The 22182-nt window shown below is 41.0% G+C and overlaps 2 protein-coding genes across 4 annotated transcripts in view; both read left to right on the top strand.

Moving 5' to 3' along the window:
* Positions 1-1397: 1397 nt before the first annotated feature.
* Positions 1398-13126, top strand: LOC116661421 (armadillo repeat-containing protein 4-like). Its single transcript, XM_032473542.1, has 4 exons — positions 1398-1432; positions 5385-5644; positions 10997-11154; positions 12401-13126. The coding sequence occupies exons 2-4, from the start codon at positions 5421-5423 to the stop codon at positions 12604-12606; spliced, it is 588 nt and encodes a 195-aa protein (XP_032329433.1). The 5' UTR covers positions 1398-1432; positions 5385-5420; the 3' UTR covers positions 12607-13126.
* A 397-nt stretch (positions 13127-13523) lies between these two features.
* The window catches only part of ARMC4 (armadillo repeat containing 4), a 141271-nt gene continuing 132612 nt past the window's right edge, over positions 13524-22182 (top strand). For all 3 annotated transcript variants that reach the window (XM_032473528.1, XM_032473529.1, XM_032473530.1), the window contains exons 1-2: positions 13524-13654; positions 16202-16319. In XM_032473528.1, the coding sequence (XP_032329419.1) occupies positions 13650-13654; positions 16202-16319 (123 nt within the window). In that variant the 5' untranslated portion in view covers positions 13524-13649. The remainder of the gene's footprint in view (positions 13655-16201; positions 16320-22182) is intronic.

Here is a 22182-nt window from a genome sequence, read left to right as displayed (position 1 = left end):
GCCATGCTGGGACCTCAACAGGCCATTCCACTGTCCTAACAGGATGGTTGCCTCTGGGTGACGTGGTTTCTGGTAAGGTCAGTGGCTCTTATAGCCATAAGCCTATTGCTGTGTCTCTGTTTGCTCTGAGTCTCTTGTTCTGTGGCAATGCTGTGTGGGGTACGACATTGATGAATCAGGCATTTGAGTGGTGGCGCCGGCGGAATCACTGTGGGAAGGGAAGGCAACCCCTTATTTAGAATACGTATTAGTCCTAGTAAGGAGGAATCTCTTTGCCACCTCCAAGACAGAAGATACCTGATGAACCTGCCCTGCTACCAGGGCCTGGTTAGCCTCCCCAGTGGTGGTGCCATATTAAAGGTTTGTTGCCACTCAGCAGAGGCAATAGGTATGATCAGTGTTGGCAAAGAGGGGACGTGTCTTGTTGGGGCCACACATAGACCGCCCCTGCTACCACCTTCTGCATCTTTTCTTACAGCTGGTCATCCAGAATAAAAGCTTTCAGTGAAAGGGCACTTAGAATTTCCAATGTGGCTTGTTTCCACTTTCGACTGTGGTCCTAGCAGCAACGAAGCAATGGAAGGCACACTGCCTGCCAGCTTGGAGATAATACGCTGTGGGAATGGGTGCCACCCCCACCCCAGGTTTCAGTGTGTACCCTCAATCAACAGCTATCATATGGAACCCTGACCCTTAAAGGTCAACAACATGGATTTCACTCCTAACTTTCATACTCTAAAAAAGAGAAGGAAAGATCCCCAAAGGCCAATTTTCTCTCTCATTTCTCAACGTTTCTGCAGAAAGGCTGTGTTTTTGAGCGGGGTATAACCCTAAAAAACGTGCGACTCCAATATTTGGTGAGAAGCCCTGCGCTCTTCCTGAGAAATCAGTGCAGATGTAAGGTGCACAGACCACCGCAGGGAACGCGACAGGACACCTGTCCGGAAGCCGGCGGAGAAACACAAAGCGCTGTTTGCAACCATACCATGCTCTGTTTGCTTTCTGTTACCTTACAAAGTTGCCGCTGAAACGCCTAACTGCGCGGGAACCATGGTAAACATCTCCCGCCTGCTGGAGCGGGTCGGGACGCGCCCTCCAGGAAGGAGGACAGACAAGCCGGTTTCCAGGGAGGGGACGCGCGGTCGGGACGGGCGGGAGCACCGGGCGGCGGGCACCCGGGACCGGCAGCGGGCGGCGGGCGACAGGGACCGGCGGGAGCGCGGGGCGGCGGGCACCCGGGACGGGCGGGAGCGCGGGGCGGCGCAGGCGCACGCGGCTGCGGCAGGGCCGGACTCCGAACGCGTCCATCGCGGGGCGGGACGCTGTGCGCAGCCGCCCGGGCGCCGGCTGTTTACCTGGCGTCCTAGCAACCGGCGGGCCTGCGCGGGGCGGGGTGCGGGGCGCTGGGCACCCGGCGCTTTGGGCGCTGCAGGTGAGTACGGCCCGCAGGCGCTGGGCGGCAGCCGAGGGGCTCGCACCTCCCCGGGGACCCCGACCCTGCTGCCCGAGCTCGGCTCGCACTGGAGTCTTTGCAGCCGTCCTCGTGGATCGAGAAATGGGGGGGGGGGGGCACTCTTCGGCCCCGCTTCTGTCCCACTCCCGGCTTCCCTTTCTGCCCTGCCCCCCGAGATCCCCCCTCCCCCCTGGGTCTCCCATCCCCATCCAGGCCCTGCTTCCCCGCGGACACCTTGCTCCAGTCCGGGCCTGGGGACCTCCTGTTGCTTCCCCTCCGCGCCCCGTCCCCACCCTGCTGGGACCACAGCCACATCTTCCTTCTCTGTTTTACTTCTCCGGCCTCCTCACTGCCTCTCGTTCCCTCTTCCTTCTCCTCCGCTCTTGTAGCTTTGCCTCCATTTCCCTATACCGTCTTCGCCGTCTGCCCCTTCTCCGTCATCCCTGGAAATGTATCCTTGAGCTCTAATGCTGGACTGTCGTGTAACGGCCCGGTTGGTGCCATCATCGCGTGTCTCCGCACACGGTTTGAGTTTGCTTTGATTCAAGGCTCGGTTCGTGTCAGTTCTGAAACTTTAATTTTTCTGTAGGGTCTCACTGACTAGCTTCTTCATCCTCCGGATGCCAGGGTATGCATGTTCTCCCAGTCCACGTTACCAGCCACATGTGTAGGTCCCACAGTGGATGCTTGTGTTTCTGGAGCCTCATAAAAGAGTTTGGTTTTGCTTCTGCTCAAGTGTTACAGCAATTATTCACGAATGAGTTTCATTTTATTAATGATACTGGAGGCTAGCAACGGATCCTTAAAAAAGAAAAATAAATTCTATTACATCTATTTGGATGAGTAGAGAAAATGAGTGTAAAATGATTCTCAATTTATGAAAACAAATACATGCACAAAACTTTTTTCCTTGTAATTGTTAAATTTCAAAAGTTTAATTCAAAGATATGTACTCTGTATTAACATGTGTTCAATGTAACCATGGTTCTCAGGCCTTAAGGACTCGTGGGTTGACAGTGGGTGGAAACTTCAGAGCAGCCTGTCTTGATAAAAAGTGTTAGTTTTTGTATTTTCACCAGAGTTGTACGCCTTTGGAACACCACTGGAATTAGTGGAATAAATGCTCTAGCTTTGGGTCTCTTGGTAAATTAAGAAGCCATTAGAAATTCCTCATACTTAGATAAAAAAACCCAAGATTATTTTTTCTTTTGAAAGCTCAGTTAGGCCTGTAACGCCTTTTTTTTTTTTTTTTTTGCCCTTATATACATATCTTCTTTGCTTCTTTGAGATTTTGTTCTACGTTTTTCTTCCCTAATAATATTGTACTTGCCTTCTGGATCCTCATGGACCTTCTGCCAACCAGTCTTCTTAAATCAAGCCTGTCCATTGCCGCAGCTCCTGGTTTATTAGACTCAGAAAAGCAATTTTACTAGAGTCAGGTATGTTACACATAGTCGTTAAAAAATTTATCATGATGAGAAGAACTTTCTGCGTTTCATAGCTCCTTTTTAAGTGTCTTTCAGGAAGTTACTATATGGTATGTTGACTGCCACAGTCTTATGTAATTTCACAGTTTTCTTTAAAGAGGTGCATGAAGGAAACGATGCACACAATACAGCTTTATAAACCAAAACAAGTTTGCACTTAGGATTAAAAACAAACACGACCAGGGGAGGGTACAGCGCAGTGGCAGAATGTGTGCTTAGCATGTGTGAGGCACTGGATTCAATCCCCAGTGACTTCATTAAAAATAAACGAATAAATAGATAAGCCTAATTACCTCCACTCCCCCGAAAAAATTACGAAGTAAAATAAATAAATAGAACTGTCCACCTGAGCCTTTCTATATAAGATAAACCTGTTTGGACTTATTCTCATCAGTTTGAGATCAAGATTATCACTCATAAACATTAGTACATGCTTATGTGTTCAAAATCTAGCAATAGAAATAAAACACTGGAATACTAAAACAAATGCACATAACAAATTTGCACATTTTTTGTATACATTTTATTTCACTAGTGCTTTTACAGACATATATGTACATATATTTGTATATATATATATACTATTCTCAAACTTACCTGATCCAATTCCTGTCTTATAACAAATATTGTGTAATGCCCACTTTACTATTCTGAAATCAAAATCATAGAAAATAATCCTACCCATGTGCATAGTTTTAAATACCGACAGTGCTCTAACTGTGAGATAAAGGAAGATAATAGTAATGTATCAGCATGCTAAGTGCTCAGGTACCACCATATTAGAATATATAATGAAGTAATCAGTTGTTCCAGCCTTGTGTAGAATTACTGTGTGTGCAGTAGCTCCAAACTTAAACTGTATGACTAGCATTTCAGTCAATGTCATGATTTTACAAAATGCTGACCTCCTGGTAAAGGTGCAGATAAAATGAAATATGTACAACCTTCTTTTGATTTATATGACAGTCTCAGCCCTAGAAAATTAAGTGCATATTAAAACTGTGAAAAAAAAAACCCTTTGTGATTATTTGTCAAGTGGAGATAGGTTGTAGGCTTGGGTATTAATTATTTAAAGCTATTTACCTACTAGATGCTGGAGAATGCAGCGTAATTCTCCCTTCTGGGGGCTGCCTGGCACATTGCAGGACATCTGGCATTCCTGGTCCTCGTTACTAAATGCTGACAGTGTCCCCTGCCTATCATTTTGATAATGAAATATTTGCACACTGCTTCTTAGCAGCCAGTACTGCCCAATCAGAGACCTCCAATCTAATGTCTCTGTTACTGGATTTCAAGATTTAATATTGCACGGAAAACACGATCTCCAAATCTTTTCTGTAGAATCTTGATACTGAGCTTTTGTGATAATGATGTGGGGAAAGCTAATTATATTCTTTAACTTTTTAACCTTTCTTCTGATATTCCGGACGAAAGGTTTTAATGATCAGTGTTATTACAAATGAGAAAATAAACAAGTATAGAATATCTGAAAAAAAAACCAACCTTTAAATATCCAGTATGTCTTAATGTCAGAACTTGCTTTCTAACTGTGACAGCTAATGTTATGTTTTAAAATATCTTCTTTTAAAGGATAATTTCTATTTAGCTAAAGTGAAATTTATTTCAATTTCTGTTTTCAAGTTTATAATGCTACATTCTTTTGATAACCAATTTAGATAAACAGGCTAAAAAGATGCTCATTTGTTCTCACATTTGTTCTTAAGAAAGTTATAAATGGCAATAAGATAGTCCAGGTGGGATATACGGGCAGAGAGCACAGTATTTGGATTGCTCAGGTATTTTGATTAATAGGATCAATATAGTTACACCAATTTTCAGAAAAAATTAAAATTATATTCCACTTCATGTTCTGATTCTACTTTTTAGTCATTCAGAAGGCGCTCGGGGGACTTTCAGAGCTCCCAGAATCATTCTCATCAATCATCATTGTGCTGATGCAGATGCATGATGATGACAAAGAATAACAGAATCCAGTTTAATGGCATAATTCTAAGCAGTGTGTGACCCAGCTTGAAGCAGCCTTGCTCACCGAACCTCTGGCCCCAGCAGAGCTGTGAACCCAAGGCCTTGATGCCAACATTTTCCAGTTCTTTTTTCCACTCTTGGACTTTTCTGTTTCCATTTTCTGCCCGGCTCTTTGAATTCTCTTAGGCCTAGGAAAATGAGAAAGAAGGTATTTATTCCAGGGCAGGCAGCTACAGGAAGATCCTTAAGTCCTTGTCAGTTTTATCTTGAGCTGGTTCAGGGAAAGTGAACTATTTTACTGAATTGAAGAGCAATTGGATAATTGAAAAATCGGCCTCTACAATGAAGAAGCAGAATGTGGGCTGGGCAAGTACTAGCTTAAAACCTGGAAGATGAAAAGTGTTCTGGTGGGAAGGTGGATGCTGGTTCTCCCTCTAACTGGTTCTGCTCTGATATAGTGTGTGCTGAGCTCAGATCTGAACGTTAAGGATCCCATGGGTGTGGCGCTGACACGGTCAATGCAGTGGTCTGCTGCGGGACACGGGACCAGGACCCTGGAAGTCACCCCTCTGAATGAAGCAATATTGACAGAAATTGTTATGTTTGTGGAGAGTTTTATCTATAAACACCCTCAAGAGGCAAAATATGTTTTTGTAGAACCACTGGAATGGAAAACAAATTTGGACCCCTCAGCATTTGGATCAGGTTATATTGTCAGGTAAGCCAGTGAATTGCTTCGAGAACTTAACATCTTCAGTTGTACATTTTTTTTTTTTATTGATTGGTTGTAGGTCTGGGGCAAGTCACTTAGCCTTTGTGAACCTCAGAAATCTCAAAGAAAACTGGAGGCACTCGGGTGAAATCTAAGGATATTTTGTTTGCCAACACACTATTTTTTTTTTTAATTTCATTTTTCTGGGGGAGGGAGAGGAGGTAATTAGTTTTTTACTTACTTATTTTTAATGGAAGTACTGGGGATTGAACCCAGGACTCTGTGCATGCTAGGCATATGCTCTGCCGCTGAGCTATACCCTCCCCTTTCTGGCCAACAACTGTTTATCAAATTTCTAAATTTGAATTTCTTCTGATAAGGAGTTCATTCTCCAGGTCACCACACTCCCAACATACGCTGTTCCTTTATGTCTGGTCTTTGCACTCATGTGACCTGCCAGACTCCACAAGGCATTGATTTTTGTGACCTCCAATCCTAGACAAAATCCCTTCTGAGATTTAAATCTGTTAAATCTATGGGGCGGCAGAGGGAGAGATGTAAATTCCGCTTAATATAAGGGAAAGACTTATTAATAATTAGCATTGCCCTCAAATGAGAACCTTCCAATTTCTTATCTCTTAGGAACATAGCTAAATATATATTTTATATGTCACATAAATTTGTATAATTATATTATACTTACATAAAATATATTATACATATAATTCTACATGATAAATATAAATTCATGTGTACTATTTTGGGGGTGGGAGGGTCAACCTCAGTTTATTTTTCACTTCAGACATTCTGAGCCTCTTTTCTACCCCCAGTCCCACTTTGGTTCTGCACATAAACTTTTAAAGTCTGATCTTATCATATAAAAAAAACTTTAAAGTCTAATCTTATCAAAAACAGTTCTCTAACTAGTCAAAACTTCCCATAGATGCCTTTTCCATTTTTCTCCCTTTGGGATTATTTGTGAGGATATGCTTAGAATTTCATTTTTAGAATCACAAAACCATTCTTGAACTGCATCTCAAGAGCTCTTCAGTTCTGATGTCATGGTCTACCTCCTCTCTGAATTCTCTGAAATATTTTAAAATTAATTTTTAATTTCATTTCTAACTGTGCTTTTGGTCACTTTCTCCCAAAGGGCTTCGTTCCTCCCGCCTAAGTTTAGTGGAGTAACACACATTGTTTCTTCTGACCTTGGAAAGACGGACTCATCTGCAAAATCAATTAAAAACATATGAACGCTTAGTACAAAGATGGATTTAAAGCAAATGTCAGAAGTGATCAAGATTGTTGTATCTTGCCTCTGTACTAATTTTATATTCCAAGCACAGACATGACCACATCTGTGACCTAGTTAGGGGGGCTGTTATACACACCTCAGACATTTTGCCTTTTCTTTATCCCGGTTCAGTTTCTTTTTGCTTTATTTCCATTTTTATGTCTCTGCATACAGTCTTTAGTGCAGTGTTCCCTCTTAAGCAGGATGCTTTGCCATTCTGACACCACCTATGTTTTGAACCAACTATCCCGTGACTGTCTTCCTTCTGTCAAAGTTACCATGCAACTTTTCCTTGGGACAGTTTTTCCAGCCATCATTCTTGTTTCTGACCTTTGTTGACTGGTATCTTTGATGTTGGGAGAGATAAGAGGGGTCTGATAGTAGTGCCTGTTACATTTGTGTTTTGATGAAAACCAGATAGGTACTGACTGCCTGGAAGAAGGCAAGGATACAGCTGAGATTTTGGTAATAATGGAAAATACCAGATTCTTCCTCATCCAGGTCTTGACCGTATCTCCTAAACCAAAGAACTGTCAGCCACCCACAGCCACTTGGTGTTTGCTATGTCCAGCAACATAACAAGTGATGTAAACCAGAGATGCCCTCAATGGCCAGAAGAATGTATTATTAAAACAGCCCCACTACCTCCTTCCTTGCCCTCTGGTTCATAGGCACTCTTTTTGCTTAGCTGCTGACCCTTGGAACACCATTTATTCATTTATTTAAAGTGGGGGAAGCCATTCTTTTCTCAGTCAGGGATGATATCTCTAAGTCCATGTTGTTAGCCAAGTCATCATGGAGGATTTATTTAAGCTTGGAGTCTCTGGACGTGTTTCCATCAAACAGGAATGTCCTTGGATGTTTTAGAATAAAGGCAGACTCTTCTTGGGCATACACATTCTCTCATCCCTCTTGCTCCAAAACAAGTCAGTTTTATCTATATGGAAAGTCTCTTAAAGTAGATAAGCTACCCCCATTTTTGTTGATCTCTGCAGATATCTGGGGGACTATATTCGTACTTGTGGCCTTTCTTCTCATTTGATGCAGCTCTGAATGCACTCTCTGAAGCGGTCAATAAAAGTTTGATCAGCCTTCTTCTCAAGTAGGCTCATTGGCAATTGACACTGAAACCGATCCTTCAGTCACACACAAAGAGGTTTTCCATTTCACCTGCTGTCTTCTTTCCTTTTGCGCAGATGGTCATTAATTGAACAGACAGGCACAGAACTTTTCACGTTTGCATGATTCATTCGTTTCCTTTAGAATCACTCCCAATGTACAGCTGTTCATCCTGTAATATCATCTCTCCACGTTCAGTTTTGGGGAAAAAATATCTCTACTTTGATTTTAATGGAAACCATAGGTTTCTTTTTATCACCATTTTCAATCGCTTTTGTTCTCATCAGACAGGATGAGATTAATAATCTTCCTAAAACACCTCCGAATGAAACCCAAATCCATTGCAAACGAAGGACAAGTGACACTACGGAGCTGAGGTGCTTCAGGTCTCCAGAATGTAGCCTGGGAAATGTGCTAACTGGGAAAGCATTCAGAATCGATTTGTGAAAACATCGTTAGCTATTTTCTCCTTCTCTGGGAGAACTATTATTTTTAAATCGTGTCTGTTTTAATACTGCTCTATGTTTATTGTGAATCTGAGTCTGCTGTGTCTCCGTGATATGAGTTGGGACAAAATCGGATGCTGGTGCGAGTCCTGTGTGGTTGAGAAGCCAGGATGCCTGAGCAAGGGCCCTCTTCCCTGCAAGTAATACACACTTCATACCTTTTTGGTCCTTAGTTTTCTGATCAATAGTCGAAGGGCTGATTTCCATGATTTCCAACCTAAAAATCGCGTTGTTTTATGAGACAGTAATAATTGTATTTTGGTAAAATTTCTAAGTCACAGCATTAAGGTTTGTTATTGAACCCTTTGTTGTCCATCCCTGAGAATGACGAGAGTTTCTCAACTATAGCTTTATTTCCTATGTTACTGCTCAGACACACGTTTATGGAGTAGCTACTATGTTCTGAACATGAAACCAGACACTAGGGGTTAATAAATCAGACATTTTCCCGCTCCCCTGCAGGGTCGTCTAAACTGAGGCTGTTTAGCTCCCTCCCCCAGTTGCAGTGTAGAAGTCCCTTGATCAGGTCAGTGGGTTTCATTTCTTCTTTCTTTCGTTCTTCTTGACCTTCATGAGGCGAGTGTAGCAGTTTTCTTCCAAAGAGCTCTTTCTTCGGGCGCTGGAGACTGTGAGCCCAGAAGCAGAAGCTGCTTTTCAACAGTCCTGCCTACGGCTGGAGTTTTAGTTCCTCTTGCTCCAGCCGGTGGGAGGCTGAGCAGGGAGTGATGTCCCCTGTGCCCAGCACTTCCCCTGGGGCTCCGTGGAAGCTTCACTCTCCCAAGCTAAGCAGCTCGATACCACGGGTGTTCAGTCGGCCCGTAAGTTAGTCCTCCTATCACCCACTTAGCATGAGCCGCCAGCCCAGGTACAGGCCTTTCAGAAGTGTCCTCCTCAGTCCTAAGGACACGATTCCAAAGGCTTTGAGGGAAAACATACATTCTGTAAGCCACGCACGTCACTGGCCAGTGTGGAAACAGTTTGCTGTGTAATTTCTTTCTCGTATATTTATTGAACACCTTGTGCACGTGGTTACCCTTTGAAGTACTGGGGATGGAGCAGGGGCCAGACCGATCGAGTCCCTGTGGTCGCTCCTGTTGCTGCTGGAACGAATTACCATGCAATTCATGGCTCAAAAGCACACAGATTTATCACCTTATAGTTCTGGTGGTGAAAAACCTCCAATGAATGTGGGCAGGGCGGTGTTCCTCCTGGGGCCTGGAAGAAAATTCATTCTTGCCTTCTCCAGCGTCTCAAGGCCACCTGCACTCCTTGGCTCATGGCCGCGCACCACCCTGACCCCTGTTTCCATTGTCACGTCACCTTCTCTGACTTCACCCTGCTTTCTGCCTCTTTAGAGACCCTTTGATTACACTGGACCCACCTAGATATTCCAGAATAGTCTTCCCATCTCAAGATCCTTAATCTAACCTATCTGCAAAGTCCCTTTTGCCACGTAAGGTAACATACTCACAGGTTCCAGGGATTAGGGCATGGATGTTTTGAGGGGAGTCATTAATGTGCTTCCCACAGTTCCTATCTTCTTGTTCGTATTCCCTTGAAATAGTGTTAAAAGTAGATTGAGTCAGATTTACTTTTTCTGATGAACTGTCAACATTTCACAGCTATGTATCTGCGTTACAATTTAAGATATGTTAGGTCATGTCTTAAGATGTGGGAAGTTCTGGCAGGGATATCAGAATATAATAATTAAAAAAAGTGCTAGGCCATTTAATTAACGGTGTTAACTGGTAGAAATGTATAGAAATATCACTACCATAAAAACATCTTAATATTTTTTACATGCCAACCTGAAAAGGTCTCTAAAAAGGACAGAAACATCAATCTAGGAGAGCTGATAATTTCTGATCAGGAAAAATCCTATTTAGAAAAACTACTTTCTACCCTAAGGTAAACCAAATTTGGAGGCTTGGAGTGGGAAAATAATCCACAGAGAGGATCTAGTTTGTCATTTTCCATAGCTTTCTTGCTCAAAAACAGAGTAGCCAAGAAAATTCCTAACCACTAATTACTGTGGTGTAAAAATTTTATAAATAAAATAACATTAGAAATCCACAAAACATGAATGGTTCTGTAGAACCAGTGATTAAAAAAAAAAAAAAGATGTCCAATACATTATTAGAAGAAACAAAACCGAAAATTCTGTTTGAGTTCACGTCGGTATTCAAGAAATTGCTTAACATTTTTCTTCCTGGATATATCCCTGCTGCTTAGTACGGTTGCTAATAAGTCTGGGGAATTAAGGGTCTGAGTGTGGAAGAAAGTGGGAAATAGGTAAGCTTCTGAGAAGGGGCTTTTATATTCTCTGGGTTTTATCATGAGCCATGGGAATAATTTGTTGAAATGTCTTACATTTAACTGCTACTGGCATCCAGGTAAGCTTCAGCTTTAAAAAAAATTTTTGTTTTTTTCATTTTTAAGTGAGACAACAGTCAACTCAGAAGACGTTGATAAAAACGGACAGCCTTTGCTATTTCTCTCTGTACCGCAAATTAAAATTAGGAGCTTTGGGCAGCTGTCACGCTTCCTGTTTATTGCCAAAAGTACAAAGCTGAAGGAAGCACAAGCATGTATTGAAGGTGATATTTACATTCTAGTCTGTGATTTGAACTCTCAGAAACATGATCTGGGGGGGACTCATTTGTTACAGTCTCTTGAAAGAAGTTGTTTCGCCTACAAAGTAAAAAGCCCTATGTTCAATTTCATTGAAGTGTCATTAACTTTTCCTGGCTGAAATGTTACGCTTGTATCAGATTTCTGCTGGACAATGAAAGGCCTAATGCTTCACCCTTAGTCAGTTTCTAGGTTTCTAATTTTGGAGTGTGGTTTAAAGAGAACCTTCCTAGCTTCTGGAATGACCTGAGGCCTGAGCCTTTAAGGTTCCTGCCAGCGGCAAAGACAGATGTCCAGCGCCAGCCTGGGAATCCACCCTCTGCCCTCACACTGCTGTGATGGGTGGTGATCTGTTTCCTTTAAAATGAGTGTAGGCTCTGCCTTCAGCCCATAATCACCTGACTTCCATGTATCTCAGTGCTACTCGTTGTGGAATACACAGCTTTCTGGGAACAGTTACATTCATTCAGTGGGAAATCTTTTTCCTTAAATTCCTCATTTCTAAACAAAGTTTTGCCCCTTTCTCCCTCATTTTCAACCATATGGTTTTTTGGCCTTTACCAAATTCTGCCTTCGGTACCCCTGGGTTCAACATTCACAGCTCTGCCAGTCTTGCTCACGAGTTGATATTTCAGTTTTTCACTGTAATTTTGGTATGTGTGTAAATTACTGGTTAGAGTTGTTTTTCCAACTCTCACACCAAAAGGCATTGAAAATATAAGTTCGAATAGGTGGAAAAGACTGGCAGTAGATCTATAGACTGAGAGAGACTTGCGCTTTTGGAGAGAAGGTATTTGTGAACACTATTCACTGGTGCACGCGCGTGCACACACACAGTTCTAGTGATCATTCTTCTAAGGAGACCAGTATTTCTCTTTCTTCAAATCAATTCTGAATGTATTAATTGAATGGCTATTCTGAACAATGCCCCACAGTCAACTTAAAAAAAAAAAAAGACCCTCTTGGCTTCTGTCCTATTAGGGAGATGACATACATAGAGGATATTATAGTACAAGATAGAACATCTCGAGAAGTGTATGGAAGTTCCTGAGTACAGTAGAACCTGAGAAGTAGGGTTGAATTCAAATTGAGTCAATCAGAGAAAGCTGAATGAAGGAAACATTTGGATGGGCTTCAAAGAGTTCGTTAGTCTATGTTTCTTGTAGTAGAAGATGAGAGGATAATTTTTTTTAATTTACTTTTTTTTGTCAGCTAACAGAAATCCTGTAGCAAAAATCCTGGGCTTGGATTATAAAGTGATAGATGAAATCAGTGAAGACTCATCTGTATTAAGTATTCTTGATAAAATCACCAAAGATGATGATCCAGCAAGTGAGACTAAGATGAAGATTGCCATGCTACTTAAGCAGCTGGATCTGCACCTGCTCAATCATACTTTGAAACATATTTCGCTGTGAGTCTTTTCTTGAAAGAAACTTCTGAATACCAGTTATAAAAAGGACTTTCAGAGTTTTAGATGGAAAAAAAAAAACGCAAGAAAAGTAAAGTGTGAAAGTGGTTGCTATTGATTTAACGTTACATTTCATTAGAATAAAATTTTACTCATTGCGTGGATAATTCTAGTTCTCAATATTAAAATTCTCAGCACGGCCAACACATTCTAAGTGGGGTTTCATTTGAGTCTGAAGACATTAAGTGGCCTTCTCATTTTCAAAGTCTCTTAACCTATTAGATAAATTATTAAATTATAATGCAATTATCATGTGTAGTTTGTCAGGTTTAAAACTTGTTAATTCTTCAAGTCTTTTCTAGTATTTTAAGCATTATCATTTAGGATGAAGTGAATATTTAAATGAGTATATTCAATGTTGCATTAAAGACAAATCACTAATTTTTTGATTTTTTGACAGTGTGATAAGATTGTAACATGGCTAAGATTAGCTGCAATTTTATTGTTGTAATTTATCTGCTATTTTAAATACAGAAAAAGAGATATTCATCCGATACAATGAAATGTTTTCATGTGTTCTCTGTAGACTCTTTTAAAGTATTTAAAATGAGTTTCTAAACATTTATTTCAGAGAAATACGATTAAACCCAGGGACTTTTAAGAATGATATAGAGCTGCTTAAACGATTCTCAGGAAAAGGAAAACAAACAGTCTTGGAATTTATCGACTATACCTCAGGTTCATTTTATATTATACGTATTTTCATAATTATATTTTTAAAATGCTTCCATAGCTACGTTAAATATTTATGAAAATGAAAACTTAAAGTTTTGGAAAACTATTTTTTGGAAGCCAATGTATTTTACAACTTGAGGTTAAGGAGCTAGCTCCTTTTAATTGATTGATAATTGGTTTCAGATTATGAATTTTCAAATGGATGCCGAGCCCCACCTTGGAGACAACTTCGAGGGGAAATTTGTTATGTGCTGGTGAAACCACACGATGCTGAAATTTTGTGCGTGACTTGTAGCAAAGAAGGAGTGTTTTTAAATGGTGTAAGTGATTTTCTATAAACAGCATTGGCTTTGGCCCTGAGCTTGGTCTCTGTAAATGCAGGCATGTATCCAGGACTGAAGCCCGAAAACAGAAAATGAAATGCTGTTCTGCGGGGTTCAAGCAGATCTCCTTTGCTGTGGTTTGCTGGGCAAATCCAAAATTGTCTCAGAATTAGCCCAGGGTTCCCCCTTGCAGGTCCTGACGTCGGTGTTCCAGGAATGGCCTTGGAAGGGGCCCGTTCCACTGCCTAAAGTGAAAAGCTCTTTAACGTAGTCAGTTCACTGGTTAATTACACAGGTATTAGAAGAAAGAAAAGTCCAAAAAGGAGCACGAAGGTCGTTACAGAAGAGTAACTGCTGCTTCTGCCCTAAGGGTTGAGGGGACACTTGGAAGAGGAGGAGGGGCTACCAAAATGTGGAGGCCTGGAGGAAGTGGCCCGTGAAGCTGGGACCCAGATGCCTGGGGAGGGGCCTGCCAGGCTGTGCTGGTGCCTCGGCATCTCGGGGAAGGGACCTGGTGGAGCTGGGACTTAAACCTCTCAAGAGTGGACCCTGCTTGCACTGGGGGTGGCCCCTCAGGGCTCAGAGGAGAGGCCCCGATGGGACAGGACTGGCGCCCACCCATCTGAGGAATGGTCACCTCCAGGCTGCGCTGGTCCCCTCGGAACTCAGGGGGTCTCCATGCATCCGGGCCCCAGACCTCTGAGGAGTGGGTACTACCCAGTCAGTGCGGGCACCTCAGGCTTTCGGAGGCGGGTTTGGCAGAGGGCAGAGGCCCAGACCTCAGTGGATGGGGTGCCGGTAGGCTGCTACTGTATTTCTGAGGGGTCATGCTGAGCCTGGTTCTGGAACTGTGTGAAAAGTGCCTGGAAATTAGAAATAACTGTTGCTACTGGGATTAGCTGCTACTGGGGGGGTGAGGGGCCATTGCTGGGGTGGCTCCAACAGGAACGGTGGACACACCGTTGAGAGCATGTCCCGTCTTCCTCTCCTGGCCCCCCGGTCTTCTCACTGACCCCCGGGCCGAAACACCTGCACTGGCCCAGGAGAAAGGCAGTGTGACAGATTCCCAGCCCGAGCATCCCAAAGCTGGGCGTGGTGGGCGGGCTGCGAGCTGAGAGACAGCACACAGCCTTCTGAATAATCTGGACTGAAAAACATGACTTTCAGGCTCACACCTGTTCACTGAACTTAGCTGGAAGGAGCTCAGCTTTCTCCTCTGCACAGCCCTGCCCCTGGTTGTCTTCAGTGCACATGTGGGTCTCACAGGCAAAATTTTGCAGGGAGGACCCAAGTCCTTAATGGGGACCCTGCAACCCCCGGGGACTGTTTGGAGCATTGTCATGCCTTGGCCTGGGTTGTTACCGAGTGTCCTGACTGCGTGGCGGTGTTTCTTCTGATGCGGCTTTTGGTGCTTGTCTCTTCAGCCTGACCCTGGGCTTGCTTCTGCACAGAGGAGGCGGACAGCCTAATATGATTTTGCTTTCCGCCTGTTTTGACACTTTAGAAAAGTGAAATCTCCAATTGCAAAGTAAGAGATCAAACTTAGGAGCGAAAACATTGCCAGTATCTCTGAACCTACTTGTGAATTCCTTTCTGTTTCCCTCAACTGCACTCCCATACGTGTGTGTATGTATATGTGTGTGTACACACGTGTGTGTATGTGTTCGTGTGTTAGACATTATTTTTGCTTTTTTGTAATTTTATAAAAATTGAATTATACTGTTAAGAAAAAAGAAAGAAAATAAGAAAATTTTTAAAAAACGACTGATTTTCTTTGGCCTTCCAGAGTAGGGCAAGGAGTCTGCTTCTGCAGAAGGCTGCTGACGCGCCTACAACTTGATTTGATATGGAAACATCCAAGTGTTCCTCTCAGTTTAAAAAAAAATGAAGGACAAGGAACATAAAGCTATTCCACAATTACAAGAAAATGTATAACACACTACAGTTACATGTATATATATGTTTTTACATAGTTATGTATGTAACACACGGCAGCTTGAAACACGTGTGCGCACACACGCGTGCGCACACACACACACACACGATGAAGGGAGAGCCACAGGGGCAGGAAAGCAAGGTGACACGAGGAAGGGGAAGAGACAAGGAGAGAGACAGAGGCGGGGGGTGGAGAGACAGGTGGTTACCCGGAGGTCCTGATCCTAGGAAATGAGTCTGGCAATCGTGCTACACGCAGAACAAGAACAGAAACACAGGTCATGTTCTAACCCTGAGGCCTCTGATGACTTCGTCGAAGGCTCCTGGAGTCACACTGCAGTGTCCCACCGGAGCAGGGAGGAGGGAGGGGCTTTCGCTTCTTGGCGGAGTGGCAGCGAGCCCCTCGTGCACCCGGGCGGCGCTCGGTAAAGGCTCGCTGGGTGAGCAGTAGTATTGAGAGGGAAGGGCCTGCCTGTCCACTTCATGTATGAAGACGACCTGTGGGTCCTTTAGAGAAGAAAACAATACGTGTGTGTGGGTTGTGATGTAGTGATCAGCTTCTTCTATTGCTCTTCCATTAATTACAGCACCAAACTTTTTCTCCCAAAGGGCAAAACAGGATGATGAGGAGGAAGTTAACTATGAGAGAACAGGTGAAATTTATAAAGACCTTGTCACACTTTTAAGAGAAAAATCAGCAATATTTTCAGAAAATATGTCTAAACAAGTAAGTTTTACTGTTTCTTTTGAACTTTCATAGCATTATATTTCTTGAATACATTTTTCTATAGTATAAAAATAATCAGAGAATAATTGTCTAGTTTCGGACAGTGCCTTCAAGTATTACAGTGTCTCCACAATATAATATAAAATACGAAATATTGTAAATGTAGTAATTTAAGAATGTTTCTGATTTTCTTTGGGTGAAAGGTATAATGTTTCAAAGTGCTTTCTAGCCAGGATTTCTTCATCTTCCCATTTGAATTAATTATACTGAGAACAAAGGACTCAGTTCTGTTATGAAAGCTAGATGTTTGGGTTACTTTTATCCTTTCTTGGGCATCCTGTGATTACTACCTAGTTGGATTGTCTTAACATGTGTGCCCACTGCATGTGCGCACGAGCTGTGCTTTTGTGTCTCCCATGGTTTTGAAATCAGTCAGTATAATATTTTATGAAATAAAATTTTGGTTGAAGCTGATGTGGGTGAGAAATGATACGCAGGCAACACGAATGTGACGCGCGGGTGCTCGAGGCCAACCAGCAAGCCGACGGCAGCTCCCCAGATCCTGGAAGCAGTAACGTGTCAGGTCTGCTTTCTTGCTAGGCTGCCGTTGCCCTTGTCCTGGCACTTCTGTTTGTCATCATCGTGTGAGTTCTTTTTGTTCCCTCGTGTTTGAGCACCTGTTTCCTGGACTCCAGTTTTTCATCGTTGTTGTCATTGTCACAAAATATATATATACATAAAATATAAAATTTGCCACTTTAACCATTTTAAGTGTATCATTCAGTGGCATGAATTACATTCACAATGTTGTGCAACCATTACTCCTATTTCCACATCTTTTTCATCATCCGAAACTAAAACTCTGTACCCATTAAGCAAGAACTCTTCATTCCTCCTCCCCCCAGCTCCAGGTAAACTCCAGTCCACTTTCTATCTTTATAAATTTGCCCATTCTAGGTATTTCATGTAAGTGGAACCATATGATATTTGTCCTTTTGTGTTTGGGTTATTTCACTTAGCATAATGCTTTCAAGGTTCGTCCGTGGTGTGCACTTACCAGAACTTCATTCCTTTTTATGGCTGAATAATAGTCCATCTATGTCTGTACTACATTGTGTTTATCTGTTCACCTACTGATGGACCCTTGGGTTTTTCTACCTCTTGGTTATTCTAAAAAATACTAATGACTATTGGTGTATAAGTGTCAGGCTGAGTCCCTGTTCTCAATTCTTTTGGGTATTTACCTAGAAGTGGAATTTTTGGGTCATATGGTAATTCTATGTTTAATTCTTGGAGAAACTGCCAAACCATTTCCATAGCAGCTGAACCATTTAACATTTCCACCAGCAGAGGATGAGGATTCCAGTTTTTTCACATCTTCATCAACATGTGCTATTTTCTGTGTGTGTGTGTGTGTGTGTGTGTGTGGTTACAGACTTTGTAGTAAGCATAAACATGGCATCCCATTGTGGTTTTGACTTGCATTTCCCTAGTGATTAGTCATCCTGAACATATTTTCATGCACTTATTGGCCATTTGTATGTCTTCTTTGTAGAAATGTCTATTCAAGTGCCTTGTCCATTTTAAAAACTGAATCGTCTCTTTGTTGTTGAGTTGGATGACATTCTTTATACATTGTGGATGCTAATCCTTTATTAGACAGATTTGCAAATATTTTCTCCTATTCTATGGGTTATCTTTTTACTCATCTTGAGCATGTCCTTTGGTGTACAAACATTTTAAGTTTTGATAAAGCCTAATTAGTGTATTTTTTCTTTGTTGCCTGTGCTTTGGGTATCATATTTAAGGAACCATTGCCGAATCCAAGGTCATGAAAACTTGCCCTTAAGTTTTCTACTAAGAATTTTCTAGCTTTAGGTGTCAAATGTAGGTCTATGATCCTCTTGAGTTAGAATTTAGTGTAAGGGTCCAATTTCATTCCTTTGCACGTGGATGTTCAGTTTTCTCAGCACCATTTGTTGACGAGATTGTTTTTTCCTCACTGAATGATTTGTCATGCTTCTTAGAAATCAACTGACCATAGATATAAGGGTTTATTTTGGGGCTCTCAGTTCTGTTCCATCAGTCTGTATGTCTGTCCATATCCCAGTGCCATACTGTTTTGATTACTATAGATTTGTAGTAGTTTAGCAGTCAGGAAGTGTGAGTCCTTGAACTTTGTTCCTGTTTTTTCAAGACTGTTTTGGCTATTTGGGGTCCCTTGACTTTCTATAAGAATTTTGGGCTTGGTTTTACCATTTCTGTAAAACACACCGTTAGGGTTTTGACAAGGATTGTACTGAATCTGTAGATTGCTTTGTATAGCACTGCCATCTAAATAATAAGTCTTGTAATCCATGGACATGGCATGTCTTCCCATTTGTTTGTGTCTAATGTCTTTCAGCAGTGTTTCATGGTTTTCAGCGTACCAGTCTTTTGCGTCCTTGGTTAAATTTATTCCTAAATATTTTATTTTTTGTTGCTATTATAAATGGAGTTGTTTTATTAATTTCCTTTTTGCTTGTCCACTCTTAGCCTATAGAAATACAACTGATTTTTGAGTGTTAAAATCAGATCTATTCTTGAATGTGAAATTCAAAATTGAATCCTGCAAATTCACTGAATTCATTTAACTCAGTTTTTTTTCTCATCTTTAGGGTTTCCTACATGTCAGATCATGTCATCTGTGCACAGAGGTACTTTTACTTCTTCCTTTCCAATTTAGATGTTTTTAGTTTCTTTTTCTTGCCATATTCCACAGCTAGAACTTTCAGGACTATGTTAAGTAGAAGCGGCAGAAGTAGATTCCTCGTCTCACTCCTGATCTTAGGGGAATGCTTTCAGGCTCTCGCTGTTGAATACGATGTTAGCTGTGGGCCTTTCATATATGGCCTTTAGCATCTTGAGGAAATTCCCTTCTGATTACTTTTCTTTTTCTTAGTGCACCCCATCATTTTGGTAGAGCTTCCTGAATTAAAGAGGCCCATAGGAGGGAAAAAAATTGAGGGTTAGCATGTTTGAAAATATCTTTATTCTTCTCTCTCAGTTATTGTTTCTATAATGATAGCTTGAAAATAATTTTTACTTAGAATTTTAAAGGCATTTTTCCTGTGTGACCTTTCTGTTTTGGCTTTTCCCATCTAATGAGCCTTTAGGGTTTTCTCTTCTCCGGATGTTCTATAATTTTCATGATGATATGGTTGGTGCTGGATTTTGTTTGTTTTTCATTAATGATGACATGTCCTTCAGGACTGGAAAAATATTTTTGGATTACATCTTTAATCATTTTTTCCTTTCTGTTCTCTCTTTGAAACATTTTTTGGATTTGGGGGCCTCTGAAATTGATCATCTGATTTTCTTTTCTCTCACCCCCCTCCACTTCCTATACTTTGTCTTCTAAACACTGTACAAATCTTTAAAATTTTAAGCTCTTGTATTTTTAACATTTTGTTCTTGGATGCTTCTTTTTACAGACCACATGCTTTCATTTCTCTTGGGTAACACCTAGGAGTGAAACAGCAAGGTCACAGCTTCTTACAGGTTTAACTTTTTAAGCAACTGGTAAACCGCTTTCCAAAGAAGTTGTAATATTCTGCATTCACCCCTGCAGTGTGTGAGAGTTACGGTGTTCCGCAAACTCAGCAGTAATTGGTATTGTCAGTCCTTTGGACATTCTGATGGGTGTCTACTGGCATCTTACTGAGTTTTAATTTTTATTTCTTGAATGCATCCTTTCATGTGCTTATTTGCCATTCACATATCGTAAGTGGTAAAATGCATATTCAGCTCTTTTGCCCATTTTTATAGGGTTGTTTGGTTTCTTACTGAGTTGTGATGTATACATACATAATACATACGTACTTATAGGCTTATATATTCTTTAAGATACAAATTTGCAAATATTTTCTCCCAGTTTGTGGCTTACATTTCATTCTCCGAAGTCTTTCAAAGAGCAAACGTCCTTAATTTTGTTGAAGTCCAACTTGTTAATTTTTTATAGTGTTGTGTCTAAAGCAGCTTTACCAAATCCAGCGTCACAAAGATTTTCTCTGATGTTTTCTTCTAGAAGTTATTAAATGTTAGGTTTTATACTTAGGCCTATGATCTATTTTAATTTATTTTTGGTATATGATATGAGGTATTGATCAAAGTTAATTTTTTTTCTTTTGCATGTAGATATCTTGTTCCAGCACCATTTGTTGAAAACATTGTCCTTTCTTTGCTGAATTGCCTCTATACATTTGTCAAAAATGAGTTGTCCATTCATATGGGTGCATTTCTGTTCCATTAATCCTTTTGTCTATTTTTAATCCCAGGACCACACTGTCTTGATTACTGTAGCTTTATAATAAATCTTAAAGTCAGGTAGTGTAAATCCTCCAATGTTGTTGTGGTTCTTCAGAGTTGCTGGCTATTCTGCACCTTTTGTATGTTCATTGGAGTTTTATAGTAAGCTTGTCAACTTCTTCATAAAAAGCCTGAAGGAATTATGATTGATACTGTGTCGAATCTATAGGTCCATTTAGGGAGAAGTGACAGCTTACCAATATTGGGGTTTGTAACCCAAGGAGCACAGTTTGTCTCCCCACTTATTTAGTATATATTAGTATGTCTCACCATCTTATTTAATTTCTCTCAGCAGTGGTTTGTAACTTTCAGTGCACAGGTCTTAAACATCTCTTGTGAAACTCATCTGTAAACATTTCCTATTTGGGGGCTATTGTTAATAGTAGTTTTAAAGTTTCAATTTCAGATTATTTGTTGCTACTATGTAAAAATACACTTGAGTTTCTGTATATTGATTTAATATCCTGGATTGCTGCCAAAGTCAGTATTAGTTCTGTCTGGTTTATAGATTCCAGGTTTTTTTTTTTAATATATAGATGATCATACTGTCTGTGAATAAAGATCATTTTACTTCTTCCTTTCCAATTTCAGTCATTTTATTTCTTTTTCTTTCCTTAATGCACCAGCTGGAACCTCCAGTACAGAATTGGATAGACATGGTTTCTTGTTCCTGGTGGTAAATGGGAAGCTTTCAGTTTCTCATTATTAAGTACATTAGCTATAGAGTTTTCACAGGTGAAATTTATAAGGCTGAGGAAGTTCCCCTCTATTCCAAGTTGTTGAGAACTTTTATTAGGAATAGATGTTGGATTTTATCAAATGATATTTCTGTTCCTATTAATTAATCAGGTTTTTCCCCTTAAGTTTAACATGGTGAGTTCTACTGATTTTCAAGTGATAAACCTACCTTACATTTCTGGGACAAACTTCACTATTTCAGGATGTCTTATCCTTTTTATATATTTAAAAATTTAATTTGCTAATATTTTATTAAGAAGTTTTGCATTTGTGTAAGACCATAAATAATGTAGTTTCCTTTTCTTCAATATCTTTGTCTAGTTTGGGTGTCAGAGTAATAGTTATAGAATGAGTTGGAAAGTTTTATCTCCCCTTCAATTTTCTGGAAGAGTTTGTGTAGAATTGGTATTCTTTCTGTCTTAAATGTTTGGTAGAATTTACCAGTGAAGCCATCTGGGGCTAGAGTGTTCTTTGTGGGAAAGGTTTTAACCACAAATTCAATGTCCGTACTAGTGACAGGGTCATGCAGGTTGTCTGTCTTCGTGAGGAGCTTGGCAGGTGGCCTTTAAAGTAATGTATCCCTTTCACGTAAGTTGCTGAATTGACTGGTACAAACTTGTTAATAGTATTCTTGAGAAAACTTTTAGTAACTGTAGAATCTGTGGATGTATGTTACATCTCTCATTCTGATACAAGTCACTCACTGTGTTTGATTTTTTTCTTGATCCATCTGGATAGAAGTCTGTCAGTTTTCTCAATTCTCTCAAAGAACTAGCTT

This window comes from Camelus ferus, chromosome 35 (genome assembly GCF_009834535.1).
Source record: "Camelus ferus isolate YT-003-E chromosome 35, BCGSAC_Cfer_1.0, whole genome shotgun sequence".
Classification (NCBI taxonomy): domain Eukaryota; kingdom Metazoa; phylum Chordata; class Mammalia; order Artiodactyla; family Camelidae; genus Camelus; species Camelus ferus.
This window is presented reverse-complemented; position numbering and strand designations above follow the sequence as displayed.